Below are 15,217 nucleotides of genomic sequence, written 5' to 3'. Positions count from 1 at the left end.
GAGGAGAGGAGAGAGAGGAGAGAGAGGAGAGGAGAGAGAGGGGAGAGTCAGTCAGTTCAAAACAGTTTCTACATGACAGTGTATATGATATGTTGGAGAGTGACAACGAGTTGGTAGGATCCAAGATGGCGTGCTGTACCCTGGCAGGCCTTGCTGTCCTCCGTGGGGGTGAAGCCCATCTCACACTCGCAGCGGTAGCCCCCCGGGGCGTTCAGACACTGGCCGTTCTCACACAGGTTCACGTTGTCCGCACACTCATCCATGTCTGCACAGGAGGGGACAGGTCAGAGGGACAGGTCAGAGGGTCAGGTCAAAGGGACAGGTCAGAGGGTCAGGTCAGAGGGTCAGGTCAGAGGGACAGGTCAGAGGGACAGGTCAGAGGGTCAGGTCAGAGGGTCAGGTCAGAGGGACAGGTCAGAGGGTCAGGTCAGAGGGTCAGGTCAGAGGGTCAGGTCAGAGGGACAGGTCAGAGGGACAGGTCAGGGGGGACAGGTCAGAGGGTCAGGTCAGAGGGACAGGTCAGAGGGTCAGGTCAGAGGGACAGGTCAGAGGGACAGGTCAGAGGGACAGGTCAGAGGGTCAGGTCAGAGGGACAGGTCAGAGGGACAGGTCAGAGGGACAGGTCAGAGGGACAGGTCAGAGGGACAGGTCAGAGGGTCAGGTCAGAGGGACAGGTCAGAGGGTCAGGTCAGAGGGTCAGGTCAGAGGGACAGGTCAGAGGGTCAGGTCAGGGGGGACAGGTCAGAGGGTCAGGTCAGAGGGTCAGGTCAGAGGGTCAGGTCAGAGGGTCAGGTCAGAGGGGACAGGTCAGGGGGGACAGGTCAGGGAGGACAGGTCAGAGGGGACAGGTCAGAGGGGACAGGTCAGGGAGGACAGGTCAGGGGGGACAGGTCAGGGAGGACAGGTCAGAGGGGACAGGTCAGGGAGGACAGGTCAGAAGCTACATCCTGTTTACAACACAGGGCCACACATGAGCTGTAGGTCTGCATCCATCCATCCATCCAATGTTCCTCTGCTCATCCATTCATCTACCCATCCCTCCTCCCTCCCTCCCTCCCTTCTCTGTACCAGAGCAGGAGTATCCATCTCCGTTGAAGCCGTCTTTGCAGGAGCAGCGGTATGACCCGGGGGTGTTGACACAGTCAGCGTTGGGGTTGCAGCTGTGGTCCTCCGCAGAACACTCATCCTGATCTGGAGAGGGAGGGAAGGAGGGAGGATATTTATTCTGTACATCTGCCTCTATTGTGTCCAATGTGTGTAGACAGTAGTGTGTGTGTGTGTCTCGTCTACAGTGTGTGTGTATAGTGCGTGTACATAGTGTGACTAGTGTGTGTGTGCAGTACTCACCTACACACTTGATGCCGTCTCCCAGCCAGCCGTCACGGCAACGACACTTGAAGCTTCCAGGCACGTTGACACAGGCGGCGTGCATGTCACAGTTATGAGCTCCGATCTCACACTCATCGATGTCTGCAGGGCCCAAACAACCACTTCAACCAGGTGTGCGTGTGAGAGAGAGTGTGAGAGTGCGTGTGTAAGAGAGACAGTGAGTGTGTGTGTGTGTGTGTGTACCTGTACAGCCCGTGGATCCCTTCTTGACGAAGTACCCCAGCTGACAGTGGCAGATGAAGGAGCCCTTAGTGTTCTCACAGTCACCATGGAGACAGATGTTGGGGTTCAGGTCACACTCGTTCACATCTGGAGCAACACGGGGGGAAGGGGTAAAATATATGTGTGTTTCAATATATATATATATATACACTCATAAAGAGAGAGAGAGGTGTAGAGAGAGAGGTCTAGAGAGGTCTAGAGGTAGAGAGAGAGGTAGAGAGAGGCATGTAGAGGTATAGAGGTAGAGAGAGGCTTGTAGAGGTGTAGAGAGAGAGAGGTCTAGAGGTCGAGAGAGAGAGGTCTAGAGGTCGAGAGAGAGGCTTGTCTCACCGATGCAGGTCCTCATGTCCATAGAGGCCATGAAGCCGTCGTAGCAGAGGCAGCGGTACTCTCCAGGGATGTTGGTGCACTGGCCGCCGTCACAGATGTCTGGGCTGTCCTCACACTCATCAATATCTACCAGGGGAGGGGGGAGGGGGAGGAGGGGGGGGGAGGCGGGAATGAGGGGGAGGGTCAGCTTGTAACCAAAGGGTGTGTGTGTGTGTTTGAGCAAGTGTGTGTGTGTGAGAGTGTGTTACCTGCACAGGACCTCAGGTCAGGCATTAGGGCGTAGCCCTCGCTGCAGCTGCACTCGTAGCTGCCCTCAGAATTGGTGCAGTGGGTGTCACAGCCTCCGTTCCTGATGGTGCACTCATCAATGTCTGCAGGGGTCAAGGGTCAGTGAGGAGGGGTGAGGAGAAAGGGAGAGGCTGAGGAGGAGGGGTGAGGAGGGGTGAGGGTGTACTCACCTACGCAGCCCTGCCTGTCAGGGGTGAGCTGGTAGCCTGTGTGGCAGGAACACTGGTACGTGCCCACCACGTTCACACACACCCCGTTCCTGCACAGAGTGTCACTGAGCTGGCACTCGTTCACGTCTGCACACACACACAAAAGACAAAGACACAAAACTGTTATTTTTGTGTCTGTAGCGTGTTAGCATGTGTGTAGCATGTGTGTAGCCTGTGTGCAGCATGTGTGGCTAGTTGGTTAGCGTGGCGTGGGGGACGTACCTTCGCAGGAGGAGCCGTCAGGGCTGAGCTGGTGTCCAGGAGGACACTCGCACTCATAACTCCCCTCTGTGTTCACACAGCTGCCTCCCTGACACAGCAGGGGGTTGATCTCACACTCATCAATATCTGGAGGGGAGAAGAGAGGGGGGAGGGGAGAAGAGAGGGGGGGAGGGGGGAGGGGGGAGGGGAGGGGAGAAGAGAGGGGAGAAGAGAGGGGGGAGGGGGGAGGGGGGAGGGGGGAGGGGGGAGGGGGAGAAGAGAGGGGGGAGGGGAGAAGAGAGGGGAGAAGAGAGGGGGGGAGGGGGGAGGGGAGGGGGAGAAGAGAGGGGGAGAAGGGGGAGAAGAGAGGGGGGGAGGGGGGAGGGGAGGGGGAGAAGGGTGATAGGGAAGGAGAGTGATGGATGAAAGGATTAGTGATGGCAATGGACTAACAGTGCATAGGGGTCAGCTGTCAAAATGAGAAAGTTCAAAGAACAGGCAGAGACCCGTGAGAGTGTGCTTGGCTCACCCATGCAGTTCTTCATCATCATGAATCCGCTCTCGTACCCTTCGAAGCACTCACACTCAAAGCTCCCAGGTGTGTTAACACAGGTGCCATGGCCACACAGGTCAGGAGATATACGACACTCATCAATGTCTACACACACACACACACACACACACACACACACACACACAGGAAGGAGATAAAGTATGTTATGAAAATATCAGAACCAGAAACATTGGATTAATGATCTCTCCCTCCATCTTCTCCTCCTCCCTGACTCTCTGTCATCCTCCCCCTCAACATACAAGAGCAGTTCCTCTCCTCCCCCCTCCTCCTCACCACTACAGTTCATCTCCTCCCCTCCTCCCTCCTCCTCCTCCTCTCCTCCCCCCTCCTCCTCACCACTACAGTTCATCTCCTCCCCCTCCTCCTCCTCTCCTCCCCCCTCCTCCTCACCACTACAGTTCATCTCCTCCCCTCCTCCTCTCCTCCCCCCTCCTCCTCACCACTACAGTTCATCTCCTCCCCTCCTCCCTCCTCCTCCTCCTCTCCTCCCCCCTCCTCCTCACCACTACAGTTCATCTCCTCCCCCTCCTCCTCCTCCTCCTCCTCCTCCTCTCCTCCCCCCTCCTCCTCACCACTACAGTTAATCTCCTCCCCCCTCCTCCCCTCCTCCTCCCCTCTCCTCCTCACCAGTACAGTTCTTCTCCTCCATAGTCAGAGCGAAGCCGTTGCTACAGCGACACTTGAAACTTCCGATGGTGTTCCTGCAGTTTCCGTGGGAACACAGCCCCTGGAACACCTTACACTCGTTCACGTCTGCAACACACACACACGTGTCGTTAACGACACACACACACACACTACATCCCCAAATACACCCCATAATGTACATCTCTTCATCATGCACAATACTACAAACACAATACAGCACATAATACAATACAACTCTTGTATTGTAAATCTGTGAAAGACAGCATAACATTAACAGCACACTTCCTGTCCTGATGTCCACTTCCTGTCCTGATGTCCACTTCCTGTTCCTGTACCTTTGTAGAAGGGTCTTCCGGTGAGGATGTCTCCTCTGTTGGCGAAGCCTGGTCCCCGAGGGCAGATGCTCTTGTACTCAGGGGAGTCTGGTTTGGGGCACTCCTCACAGTCCCCGCCCCAGGCCACGCCCACCGTGCAGCAACACATGTCCACACGGTAACGCCCCGGCAACGGCTCTCCACACTCATCCTCGCCCCACTTCATGAAGCACTGCTCACTGCGGACGTCTGGGGGAGGGGGGGAGGGGGGGGGGGTCACTAGCGTATAGAACTGGACAGATCTGTGTGTGTGTGTATGTGTATGTATGTGTGTGTGTGTGTGTGTGTTCTCACCCACGCAGGTGCGCCCGGTGCCGTCCAGGGTGAGGCCCTCAGCACACTGGCAGCTGAAGGAGCCCTGGCTGTTCACACAGCGCCCGTTAGTGCACACGCCTGGGAACACCTCGCACTCGTTGATGTCTGGGGGGGTCAGAGGGCAAGGACACCAGAGGAGGAAGTGGGTTAAAGGGTAATTGGGGGTGTGTCCTACCTTCATAGTCAGGGCGAGGGTTAGTCAAAGTGCTGTTACCTTCACAGGTGAGCCCCTTCATGCGAGCGAATCCTCTGGAACAAGCAGTGTCTGGAGAGAGGAACACTGACCTCACTGCTCTGTGGCATCACAGCACTAAATCTTTTTGTGTGTGTGGTGTGTGTGTGGTGTGTGTGTGTGGTGTGTGTGTGTGTGGTGTGTGTGTGTGTGGTGTGTGTGTGTGTGTGGTGTGTGTGTGTGTGTGGTGTGGTGTGTGTGTGGTGTGTGTGGTGTGGTGTGTGTGTGTGGTGTGTGGTGTGTGTGTGTGTGTGTGGTGTGTGGTGTGTGTGTGTGGTGTGTGTACCGATCTGGCAGCGTTCACAGGGACTGCCCCAGGCTGCCCCCAAGGTGGAGCAGCACTCTGACTTCAGCGTGGCTCCGTTGATGTTCACCTCACAGCGGCCATCTTGGATGTTCAGCCAGCAGGTCCCCTTCATGCTGTCTGTAGAGAGGGGGGGCAGAAGACAGGGTTTGGATTTACCAGGGAGAGAGCAAGCTCGACACATCTCAGCTACCAGGCACAGCGTACAACAATAACAATAATATACCATCTATATTACTTGAATATGACATGGTACATTGTAGGAAACAGATATTGTGTGTTTGATATGGAAGTCGGGGCGTTCTGGACGGGCGGCTCTCTTACCCACACAGATGGTATTGGTGGAGTCCAGCTTGCTGCCGTGGGAACACTCACAGTGGAAGGACCCGGCTACGTTCCTGCACACACCGTTCACACACGGACTGGACTCACACTCGTTGATGTCTGGAACACACATGCAGACACACACACACGTGCACACGCACACATGCAGGGTGAAAAGGGTTGGTGAGGTGTTATCTGCATAGCGTATGTGTGTGTGTACAGTCCATAAGGTGTGTGTGTGTGTGTGTGTGTGTGAGGTACCTTCACAGGTCTCAGAGTCTGGTCTGTAGATGTATCCAGTAGGGCAGGAGCAGGAGTAACTTCCTGGTGTGTTCCTGCACAGCCCGTTATCACACAGCAGACGGTTCACCTGGCACTCGTTAATGTCTGCACACACACACACACACACACATAACTGTCTGGTTGACTTTTACTGGTTAGCTTACTGCTACTAGCTTACTGGTTAGTCTGTCTGCCTGTCTGCCTGTCTGCCTGTCTGCCTGTCTGTCTGTCTGTCTGTCTGTCTGTCTGTCTGTCTGTCTGTCTGCCTGTCTGTCTCACCAACACAGTTCTTTCCGGAGGAGTCTGAGTCGTAGCCGATGTTGCAGATGCAGCGGTAGCTTCCTCTCAGGTTCTCACAGATCCCGTTCTGACAGATGTCTGGGTCCAGGGCACACTCGTTGATGTCTGCACACACACACACACACACACACACACACACACACACACACTGTCAGGGATGTGGAAGGACCATTAGACTGACTGATTGATAATTGGTTGGTTGGTTGATTGTCTCACCTCTGCCGTCAGCTGTGATGCCGATACCACTGCTGCAAACTGCCTGGAACTCAGCTGGTAGGAACACACACTGGGGTTAGTCACACACACACACACACACACACACCTGGTCCACACACACACCTGGTCCAAGCCCAGATACACACCTGGTTCACTTTCTAGAACATCAAAGACCTAAACCTGATTAGAGCAGAGCCCCTGACCCTAAACAACATGCTGCGTCCGCCCCAGTGTGGCCTGGGGGGGTCGGAGGTCGGAGGTCACCTGAGTTGCGGGCGGGGCAGGGCTGACAGGGCTCTCCAAAGCCGTGGTCGGGGGAGGCACAGCAGCACTCTGACTTGGTGACGGCCCCGGGGAAGGGCCGCGAGCAGGTGCCCATCTTGATGGCTCCGTAGCAGGTGGTGCGCATGTGTGTGTCGACACACACCCTGCCGTCCACGTCGATGGCCAGGCCAGGGGGACACTCGCAGCGGAACGAGCCCTCCGAGTTGATACAACGACCGTTCATACAGATACCTGGAGTCAGACACTCATCTATGTCTGGAGGGAGGGAGCGAGAGATGGGGTGTTTAGCTGTTGGACTAACCTGCCTATGGTACTGAGGAGGAACCAGGCTGAGGAGGAGGAGGAGCTAGGCTGAGGAGGAGGAGCCAGGCAGAGAAGGAGGAGGAGCTAGGTAGTGGGAAGAGCCAGGCTGACAAGGAGGAGGAGCCAGGCAGAGAAGGAGGAGGAGCTGGGCTGAGAATGAGGAGCCAGGCTGAGAAGGAGGAGGAGCCAGGCTGAGAAGGAGGAGAAGCTAGTCTGAGAATGAGGAGCCAGGCTGAGAAGGAGGAGGAGCTAGTCTGAGAATGAGGAGCCAGGCTGAGAAGGAGGAGCTGGACTGAGGAGGAGGAGGAGGTAGGCTGAGGAGGAGGAGCCAGGCTGAGGAGGAGGAGGAGCTAGGCTGAGGAGGAGGAGCCAGGCAGAGAAGGAGGAGGAGCTAGGTAGTGGGAAGAGCCAGGCTGACAAGGAGGAGGAGCCAGGCAGAGAAGGAGGAGGAGCCAGGCTGAGAAGGAGGAGGAGCTAGTCTGAGAATGAGGAGCCAGGCTGAGAAGGAGGAGCTGGGCTGAGGAGGAGGAGGTAGGCTGAGGAGGAGGAGCCAGGCTGAGAAGGAGGAGGAGCCAGGCTGAGGAGGAGGAGCCAGGCTGAGGAGGAGGAGAAGCTAGGCTGAGGAGGAGCCAGGCTAAGAAGGAGGAGGAGCCAGGCTGAGGAGGAGGAGCCAGGCTGAGGAGGAGGAGCCAGGCTGAGGAGGAGGAGCCAGGCTGAGGAGGAGCCAGGCTGAGGAGGAGCCAGGCTGAGGAGGAGGAGCCAGGCTGAGAAGGAGCTAGGCTTAAGAGGAGGAGCCAGGCTGAGGAGGAGGAGCTAGGCTGAGGAGGAGGAGCCAGGCTGAGGAGGAGGTACCTGTGCAGTAGCGGCCGTTGGGAGCCAGGGCGAAGCCAGGTTTGCAGATGCACTTGAAGCTGCCGTCCTCGTTGATGCACATGCCGTTCAGACACATGTTGGTGGTGGCGCACTCATCGTGATCTGGAGGACACACACACACTCACTCAGGGCCTGGAGGGCACAGGAGGGTGTGTGCTGTGTGTGTGGACGTGTGTGTGAATCTGTGTGTGTGTGAGAGTGAATGTGTTGTGTGTTGTGTGTGTGTGTACAGCTTACCTATGCAGTTCTTCCCGTCTGGGGTGAGTTCAAAGCCGGCGTTGCAGATGCACTGGAAGCTTCCGTCAGTGTTCACGCAGCGTCCATTACGACACATCACACCGTTCACTATGCACTCATCAATATCTGAGGAGAGGAGAGGTCAAGCTGTCAGCTGGCCTAACCAGCCATGCTGTGTGTGACCATGCGCTCATCAGGCCTGATGGGGGTTCATATCAGCAGTCCGAGTGGGAGGACTGGACTGGCACGTACCAATGCAGGCCTGCTTGGTGGGGGTGCCCTGGTAGCCCTCATGACACTTGCAGTGGTACGATCCGGGCGTGTTGACACAGTCTCCGTTAACACAGGGGTTACTGACACACTCATCCACGTCTGAGGGAGGGAGGGAGGGAGGGATGTTTGAGGAGGGTACAGATATACACAACTCTCTTCATGGTTCCATAACATCAGTGTGAATAAAGCTTTATCAGGGTTCCCTCTGTGGGATTCAGACCCAGTCATGCTAACACATAGTCCTGCTAACACAGTCCTGCTAACACAGTCATGCTAACACACAGTCATGCTAACACACAGTCATGCTTACACAGTCATGCTAACACAGTCATGCTAACACAGTCCTGCTAACACACAGTCATGCTAACACACAGTCATGCTTACACAGTCATGCTAACACACAGTTATGCTAACACAGTCATGCAAACACAGTCCCCCTAACACACAGTCATGCTAACACACAGTCATGCTTACACAGTCATGCTAACACACAGTCATGCTTACACAGTCATGCTAACACACAGTTATGCTAACACAGTCATGCTAACACAGTCATGCTTCATCGAGCTTCATCATGCAGACAGCAGAGGGCAGTACAGTGCATGCAGTGTTCTAACTAGTCCAAAGGTCCTACATGATGTGTGTGTGTGTGACAGCAGCTCACCTATGCACTCCCCTCGTACGTCCTGCTTGTAGCCCATGTTGCACTCGCAGCGGTAGCTGACTGGGGTGGGGATGCAGCGGCCGTTCAGACACAGGTTGGTGAAGTGCTTACACACATCTATCGTCTCGTTCAGGGACACGGTGCCTGTACACAACATGTCTGGGTTAGGGTGTGTGTGAGTGTGTGTCTGAGTGTGTGTGTCTGAGTGTGTGTGTGTGTGTGCGTCACCTATGTTCGGCAGAGGCAGGACTCCTCCATTCCCTCCAAAACTGCCACCGTTGCCTCCGAGCCCCACTCCGTTTCCGTGGTGACCGTTGCCGTTGGGTCCGTTGGGTTTGTACCCATAACCATTGCCCCCATTGGGATAGCCCCCATTGGGATAGCCCCCATTAGGATAGCCCCCATTAGGATAGCCCCCATTAGGATAGCCCCCATTGGGATAGGTGCCAGTGCCGTGTGGGAGACCCTCAATACACAGTCTCCTGTACTCATCTGGAGAACACACACACAGACACACACACACAGACACACACACACACACACAGACACACACACACACAGACAGGGTGAGTTAAGCTCAAAGGAAGTCATGGTCTCCAATCAAACAAATCAGTATTGTGAGGAATGAATGTGTAAGCTGAGTACAGGCCAGATCATAAATCACATCAGATCTCTCTCACACACACACAGGCCTGGCCTGACCACAGGGGAGTCATCAGGGCTTGATTGAAGTGCTTGGGGTCAGAATCTTCACCCATATCTTCTACATGATGACCTCATCTTCTCTTGTTCCCACACTGAGGGGCTGGGGAGGGGGCTGTGTGTGTGTGTGCGTGTGTGTGTGTGTGTGTGTGTGTGCGTGTGTGCGTGTGTGTCTGTGTGTGGACTCACCAGAGCCCCTCACTGGGCACATCTCGGGGATCTGTCCCGAGGCCCAGCATCGGCCTGTTTCACAGCAGCACTGGATCTTGGTGTACTGAGAGCTCAGCTCCCCGGCACAGCGGCCGTTAGCCAGCGCCTGGAAACACATCCCAACACGCTGGTCTGGAGGGAGGGATGGGGGAGGGGAGGGGAGGAAGGGGGGAGGGAGAGAGAGGGAGGGGGGGGAGGGGGAGAGATCAGTCAAGGGCAGTTTTCTCCAACTCTCTGGGGGTTGTGTAGAGAAGACCTCATTCCTGCCTCTTGGCACCTGAGTTCATGTCGAAGCACAAACACATGTCGAACACAGTAGCGTAGTAATGTACAGGAATGTGACAAACACACACACACACACACACTTTCTGTCAAACAGAGTCGAGGGCAGAGCTGGATGTGTATGAGAGAGAGAGAGAGTGAGGCGGGGTCCTGTCGCACTGCAGGCATCTGAACAGACGCCTAAAAAGGTCCTTGTTTCAGCTTCCTGGGACAAGGGTCAGGGAGGGGTCAGGGGTCAGGAGGGAGGGGTCAGGGGGGAGTGTTTGGGGTAAGTGGAAAATTATTAGAGATCCCTGTGGATTTGTGTGTGTGTGTGTGTGTGTGTGTGTGTGTGTGTGTGTGTCGCAACAAAACGTTTTCACCAACCGGTACCTAGTAGGAGGAAGGAAGAGTAGGGGAGAGAAGGAGGAGAAGATGGAGGAGGAGAGGAGAAGTGTGGGGGCAGAGGTGTGGTGGGGCAGAGGTGGGGGGTGCAGAGGTGTGGGGGGGCAGAGGTGTGGGGGGGCAGAGGTGTGGGGGGGCAGAGGTGGGGGGGGGCAGAGGTGTGGGGGGGCAGAGGTGGGGGGGGCAGAGGTGGGGGGGGCAGAGGTGGGGGGGGGGGGTAAATGACCGTGGCTAACGAGGCACTAGTCTGGAATTAACTAGTTCCATGTGGAGCAATCCAGCCAATTAGATCAGTTATGAGAAGCTGTGTGTCTGGTGATGCTGCTCACAACAACAACACACACACACACTGTCTCACACACACACACACACGCACACTCTCTCACACACACATTTGCATACCAAACCTCCCTCAAACCCTTCCAAGGGACAGCTCTGTGTGAGGAAGGAGATGAGGATGGAGAGAGGGTGAGAGGAGAGGGAAGGGGAGGGAGAGAGGGTGAGAGGGAAGGGGAGGGAGAGAGGGTGAGAGGAGAGGGGAGGGAGAGAGGGAGGGAGAGAGGGTGAGAGAGGGGGGAGGGAGAGAGGGTGTAAGGAGAGGGGAGGGAGAGAGGGTGTAAGGAGAGGGGAGGGAGAGAGGGTGAGAGGGGAGGGGAGGGAGAGAGGGTGTAAGGAGAAGGGAGGGAGTGAGGAGGGGGGATAGGGCCATAGGATTTAATCTATAAATCTTGTTTAAGAACAGAGACTCTCATACAGAGCCGGAACAGTGTGGAGCCGGCCTGCTCAGGCCTGGTCTGGCCTGGTCTGGCCTGGTCTGGCCTGGTGTGTCTGGAACCAGGAGGAGGTCATGTGTGTCAGACAGGCTTTATCTGCTGCAGGAGAGACTGGGGCTCAGCAGGACACAAGAGATATGACTGATCTGGGAGAGCAGGGGGAAGAGAGGAGGCAGGGAGGGAGGGGGGAGCAGGAAAAAGGAGGAGAAAGGATGAGGGAGGTGGATAAGCCACGGAGGGGAATGATAGAGGGATGAAGGGATGGAGAGAGAGATGGAGTTTGATGCCAGAGATAACAATTAACATTCAACTCTGGAATGTAGAAGAGAGAGAGAGAGACAGAGAGAGAGAGAGAGAGAGAGAGAGGTGGTCAGGAGGTCTAACAGCAGATGAGATCATGAGACCCAGTTCTGTCTTTCTGCTTCCTCCTGATCCACACACACACACCTACACACACACCTACACACACACCTACACACACACCTACACACACACACACACTTGTCTGGCCGTTCCAAACACACAGCTCATTTCCTCCAGGCATGTTCCCAATTAGAGATGCTCTACCCTGCTGTTCCAGGTCACACCATGAACCTCTCTCTGTCCCTCCCTCCCTCTCCCCCTCGGTCTCTCTCTGTCCCTCCCTCCCTCTCTCTCTGTGCCTCCCTCTCTCTCTCTCTGTCCCTCCCTCTCTCCCTCGGTCTCTCTCTGTCCCTCCCTCTCTCCCTCGGTCTCTCTGTGTCCCTCTCTCTCTCTCTCTCTCTCTCTCTCTCTCTCTCTCTCTCTGTCCCTCCCTCTCTCCCTCGGTCTCTCTGTCCCTCTCTCCCTCTCTCTCTCTCTGTCTCTCTCCCTCCCTCATTCACTCCTCTCTCTCGCTTCTCTCCATGTCTCCCCCCCTTCCACATCTCTTTTTCCCTCAATTCCTGGCTGCTGTTGTATGTGTTTGTATGTTTTGATGTTTGTTGAGGTGTGCGGGTGTTTCGGAGTGTGTGTGTTGTGGACTGTGTGTGTGCGTGTTGTACAGGCTGGCTGCTGGTGTGTAGCCAGTGTATGCGCGTCTTGTGGTTTTTGTTGTGGTGAGTGTGTGTGTGTGTTGTGGTGAGTGTGTGTGTGTGTGTGCGTGTTGGTACTTCTTTGTTCTCCTCACTAAGTGAGACCAGATGATCCAGCACCTTGACATGGGCAGAGCACACGCCAGCCACACGGACAGACCCCCTCACAGCCCTGACCCCCCCCCTCATCTCTCATCCTTCCAGACTACGAGGGTCTGCGTGCCAAAATGGGGTGAACATATAATCCTGTCCTTGAGAGAGGATTTGATGTGGAGAGAGATGAAGAGAGAGAGAGAGACACAGAGAGAGATGAAGAGAGAGAGATCGAGGCTCACTCTCTCTGGAAAGAGTTCAGCCACACAACTTTTCAATTACAGCAATCAAGTGTTTTCACTTCCCTTCATTGTCCTTGAAAGAAAGAGACAGTTGGAGTCACACGCTCACACACACACACACACACACACACTCTGTGGCGGTCATGTTGGGATTGTAGTCATCAGTAAAGATTGTTAGTGTTTTCCTGAAGGCGTCCATTTTGGGGACATTGAGGGGTGCTGAGGTAAACACCTGGTTTCCTGCAGTGAGTGTGGGGTGTGTTGTGGTGATGTGTGCGTGTGTGTGACTCACCGACACACCTGGCTCCGTCTGTACTGGTGACGTAGCCCCGAGGGCAGGTGCACACGTAGCTCCCGGCAGTGTTGGTGCACTCACCCCCGTCACATACACCTGGGATGGTGCTGCACTCGTCGATGTCTGAAACACACACACACACACACACAGACACACACAGACACACACAGACACACACACAGACACACACACACACACAGACACACAGACACACACACACACAGACACACACACACAGACACACACACACACACAGACACACACACACAGACACACACACATAGACACAGACACACACAGACACACACAGACACACACACACGTTTAGTGCCGAGTTCACGCTGGGAGTTTTCCTCTCGTCACGCACCCCAGACCTCCCAAAACCTTCCAGAATGTTACAGAACCTTCCGGAACACTATGTAACCTTCCAGAACTCTCCAGAACACCACAGACCGTGTTCCAGCCTGGGAGCAGACTACACCATAATGAGGTGTGCACTGTTGCCGCGGCGCTCGGCAGGGCCTGGACCAGCAGTGGGGCGTATTATGGGATGTCCCCTTGCCGCCGCCAGACGAGGAAAGTGAAGGACCAGAGGGAGTCGGGTTTTAATGACGTGTTGCACTTATTTATACGCGTACATAATGACCCCTATTGGGTGCAATTACCGTACGCTTATGGATGTGGCATGTGTGTGGGTTCATGTGCGTGTGTTTGTGTGTGTGTGTGTGTGTGAGGGACAGGGGGTGTGTCTGTGCAGTCATTACTGCTGCAGTCATGCATTAGTTGTGTATTCAGTGAGTGTGACTGTGTGTGAGTGTGTGTGTGTGTGTGTGTGTGTGCCAAGGGGGAGGGGGTGCCCATGCTGACTCTACTGACATTGTAAAAGCCAAATACAGTCTGGGTCAGCATTCCCAGAGCAGACTGCGCACACACACACACACACACACTGTGTGTGGAGGGAAACGTCTGCCACCTGGATAAATCACAGTATTGTGGGAAGGATTTTAAACTAATATTTCTATATTAATGTGTGTGTTTGAGGGAGCTGTAAATGTCATGGCTCAGAGGAGGTCCTTGTCTGTAATGAGACAGTCTAATCTGATCCCTGCCTCCCATATGCTGTGTGTGTGCAAAGGAGGACAGAATACTTGAAGAGGAAAAGACGGAGAGATGTAGAAGAGAGCAGTGGCTGGGTGTGCTCTGCCAGAGAGGCAGTCTGCCAGAGAAGCAGTCTGCTAGAGAGGCAGTCTGGCAGAGAGGCAGTCTGCTAGAGAGGCAGTCTGGCAGAGAGGCAGTCTGGCAGAGAGGCAGTCTGCTAGAGAGGCAGTCTGGCAGAGAGGCAGTCTGGCAGAGAGGCAGTCTGGCAGAGAGGCAGTCTGCCAGAGAGGCAGTCTGCCAGAGAGGCAGTCTGCAAGAGAGGCAGTCTGCCAGAGAGGCAGTCTGCTAGAGAGGCAGTCTGGCAGGGGAGCTTGAGGACCGTGCTGGAGGAGGGCATGCTGCTGCATAAGCAGCCCTCCTCCCAGAGCTCTCCTGGGGTCTGAGCCGGCGGGAGGTCACACACTAAGACGTGACTTTCCTTCATTTCCGAGCTGCTAGATTTACGGACTGATCAAATCTCTACTCCCTTATTTAATGGGCCTTGAAATGTTGTGAAACAATGTTCTTTGAAGTCCCTTCCACTCCTCTCTGCTCCCTCCACCTCCTCAAAACAGGATTCCAGAACAGAATCTGCACTAAAGAACACTACCAAAACTATAGAACAGAGGCAGAACTCTAGAACACAACCAATACAGTGATATGTGTTATATTAATCTAGAGGTGAGATTGTTGATCCCCTGTAGGGTTGTGTGTGTGTGTGTGTGTGTGTGTGTGGGTGTGTGTGTGTGTGCGTGTGTGCGTGTGTGTGTGTGTGCGTGTGTGTGTGTGTGTGTGTGCGTGTGTGTGTGCGCGTGCGCGTGCGTGCGTGCGTGTGTGTGTGCGTGTGTGTGCGTGTGTGTGTGTGTGCGTGCGTGTGTGTGTGTGTGTGTGTGCGTGCGTGTGTGTGTGTGTGTGTGTCACCTTCACACTTGTGGCTGGTCTCGCTCTGACGATGTCCTGCAGGACATTTACACTCATAGGAGCCCACTGTGTTGATGCAGTTTCCTCCAGAACACAGGTTAGGAATGGCCTGACACTCATCCACATCTGGAGAGAGAGAGAGAGGGGGTGGAGAGAGAGAGAGATCATTTAGTAAAACTGTCACACCACTGTACATGCGCAGCTTTAAGAGATACACGGCTCTTAACAGTCTGCAAACCTCCTAAAAAGTTCCTGCTCTCAGCCCTGCAGGGAATCTTGTCAG

General features: G+C 55.0%; 2 protein-coding genes across 2 annotated transcripts in view; one reads left to right on the top strand and one right to left on the bottom strand.

The window, feature by feature from the left end:
* Positions 1–15,217, top strand: part of cers4a (ceramide synthase 4a) — a 72,496-nt gene that overhangs the window by 10,907 nt on the left and 46,372 nt on the right. The gene's annotated exons all lie outside the window — the stretch shown is intronic.
* Positions 1–15,217, bottom strand: part of fbn3 (fibrillin 3) — a 49,345-nt gene that overhangs the window by 12,827 nt on the left and 21,301 nt on the right. Inside the window, exons 8-34 of the mRNA XM_084675583.1 lie at positions 14,935–15,060; positions 12,874–12,999; positions 9,735–9,887; positions 9,072–9,335; positions 8,844–8,987; positions 8,159–8,278; positions 7,907–8,032; positions 7,649–7,771; positions 6,473–6,748; positions 6,209–6,262; positions 5,972–6,097; positions 5,672–5,797; positions 5,411–5,530; positions 5,069–5,206; positions 4,765–4,815; positions 4,530–4,655; positions 4,197–4,424; positions 3,841–3,966; positions 3,169–3,297; positions 2,661–2,786; positions 2,400–2,525; positions 2,190–2,312; positions 1,942–2,067; positions 1,573–1,698; positions 1,348–1,470; positions 1,069–1,191; positions 140–265 (exon numbers count right to left, since the gene is read on the bottom strand). Of these exons, the coding sequence (XP_084531709.1) occupies positions 140–265; positions 1,069–1,191; positions 1,348–1,470; positions 1,573–1,698; positions 1,942–2,067; positions 2,190–2,312; positions 2,400–2,525; positions 2,661–2,786; positions 3,169–3,297; positions 3,841–3,966; positions 4,197–4,424; positions 4,530–4,655; positions 4,765–4,815; positions 5,069–5,206; positions 5,411–5,530; positions 5,672–5,797; positions 5,972–6,097; positions 6,209–6,262; positions 6,473–6,748; positions 7,649–7,771; positions 7,907–8,032; positions 8,159–8,278; positions 8,844–8,987; positions 9,072–9,335; positions 9,735–9,887; positions 12,874–12,999; positions 14,935–15,060 (3,681 nt within the window). The remainder of the gene's footprint in view (positions 1–139; positions 266–1,068; positions 1,192–1,347; positions 1,471–1,572; positions 1,699–1,941; positions 2,068–2,189; positions 2,313–2,399; positions 2,526–2,660; positions 2,787–3,168; positions 3,298–3,840; positions 3,967–4,196; positions 4,425–4,529; positions 4,656–4,764; positions 4,816–5,068; positions 5,207–5,410; positions 5,531–5,671; positions 5,798–5,971; positions 6,098–6,208; positions 6,263–6,472; positions 6,749–7,648; positions 7,772–7,906; positions 8,033–8,158; positions 8,279–8,843; positions 8,988–9,071; positions 9,336–9,734; positions 9,888–12,873; positions 13,000–14,934; positions 15,061–15,217) is intronic.

The sequence above is a fragment of the Hypomesus nipponensis genome, chromosome 16 (assembly GCF_054491055.1).
Source record: "Hypomesus nipponensis isolate SF chromosome 16, ASM5449105v1, whole genome shotgun sequence".
Lineage (NCBI taxonomy): Eukaryota > Metazoa > Chordata > Actinopteri > Osmeriformes > Osmeridae > Hypomesus > Hypomesus nipponensis.
Note: the sequence above shows the minus strand (reverse complement) of the source record. Positions and strands in the feature narration are given on the sequence as shown.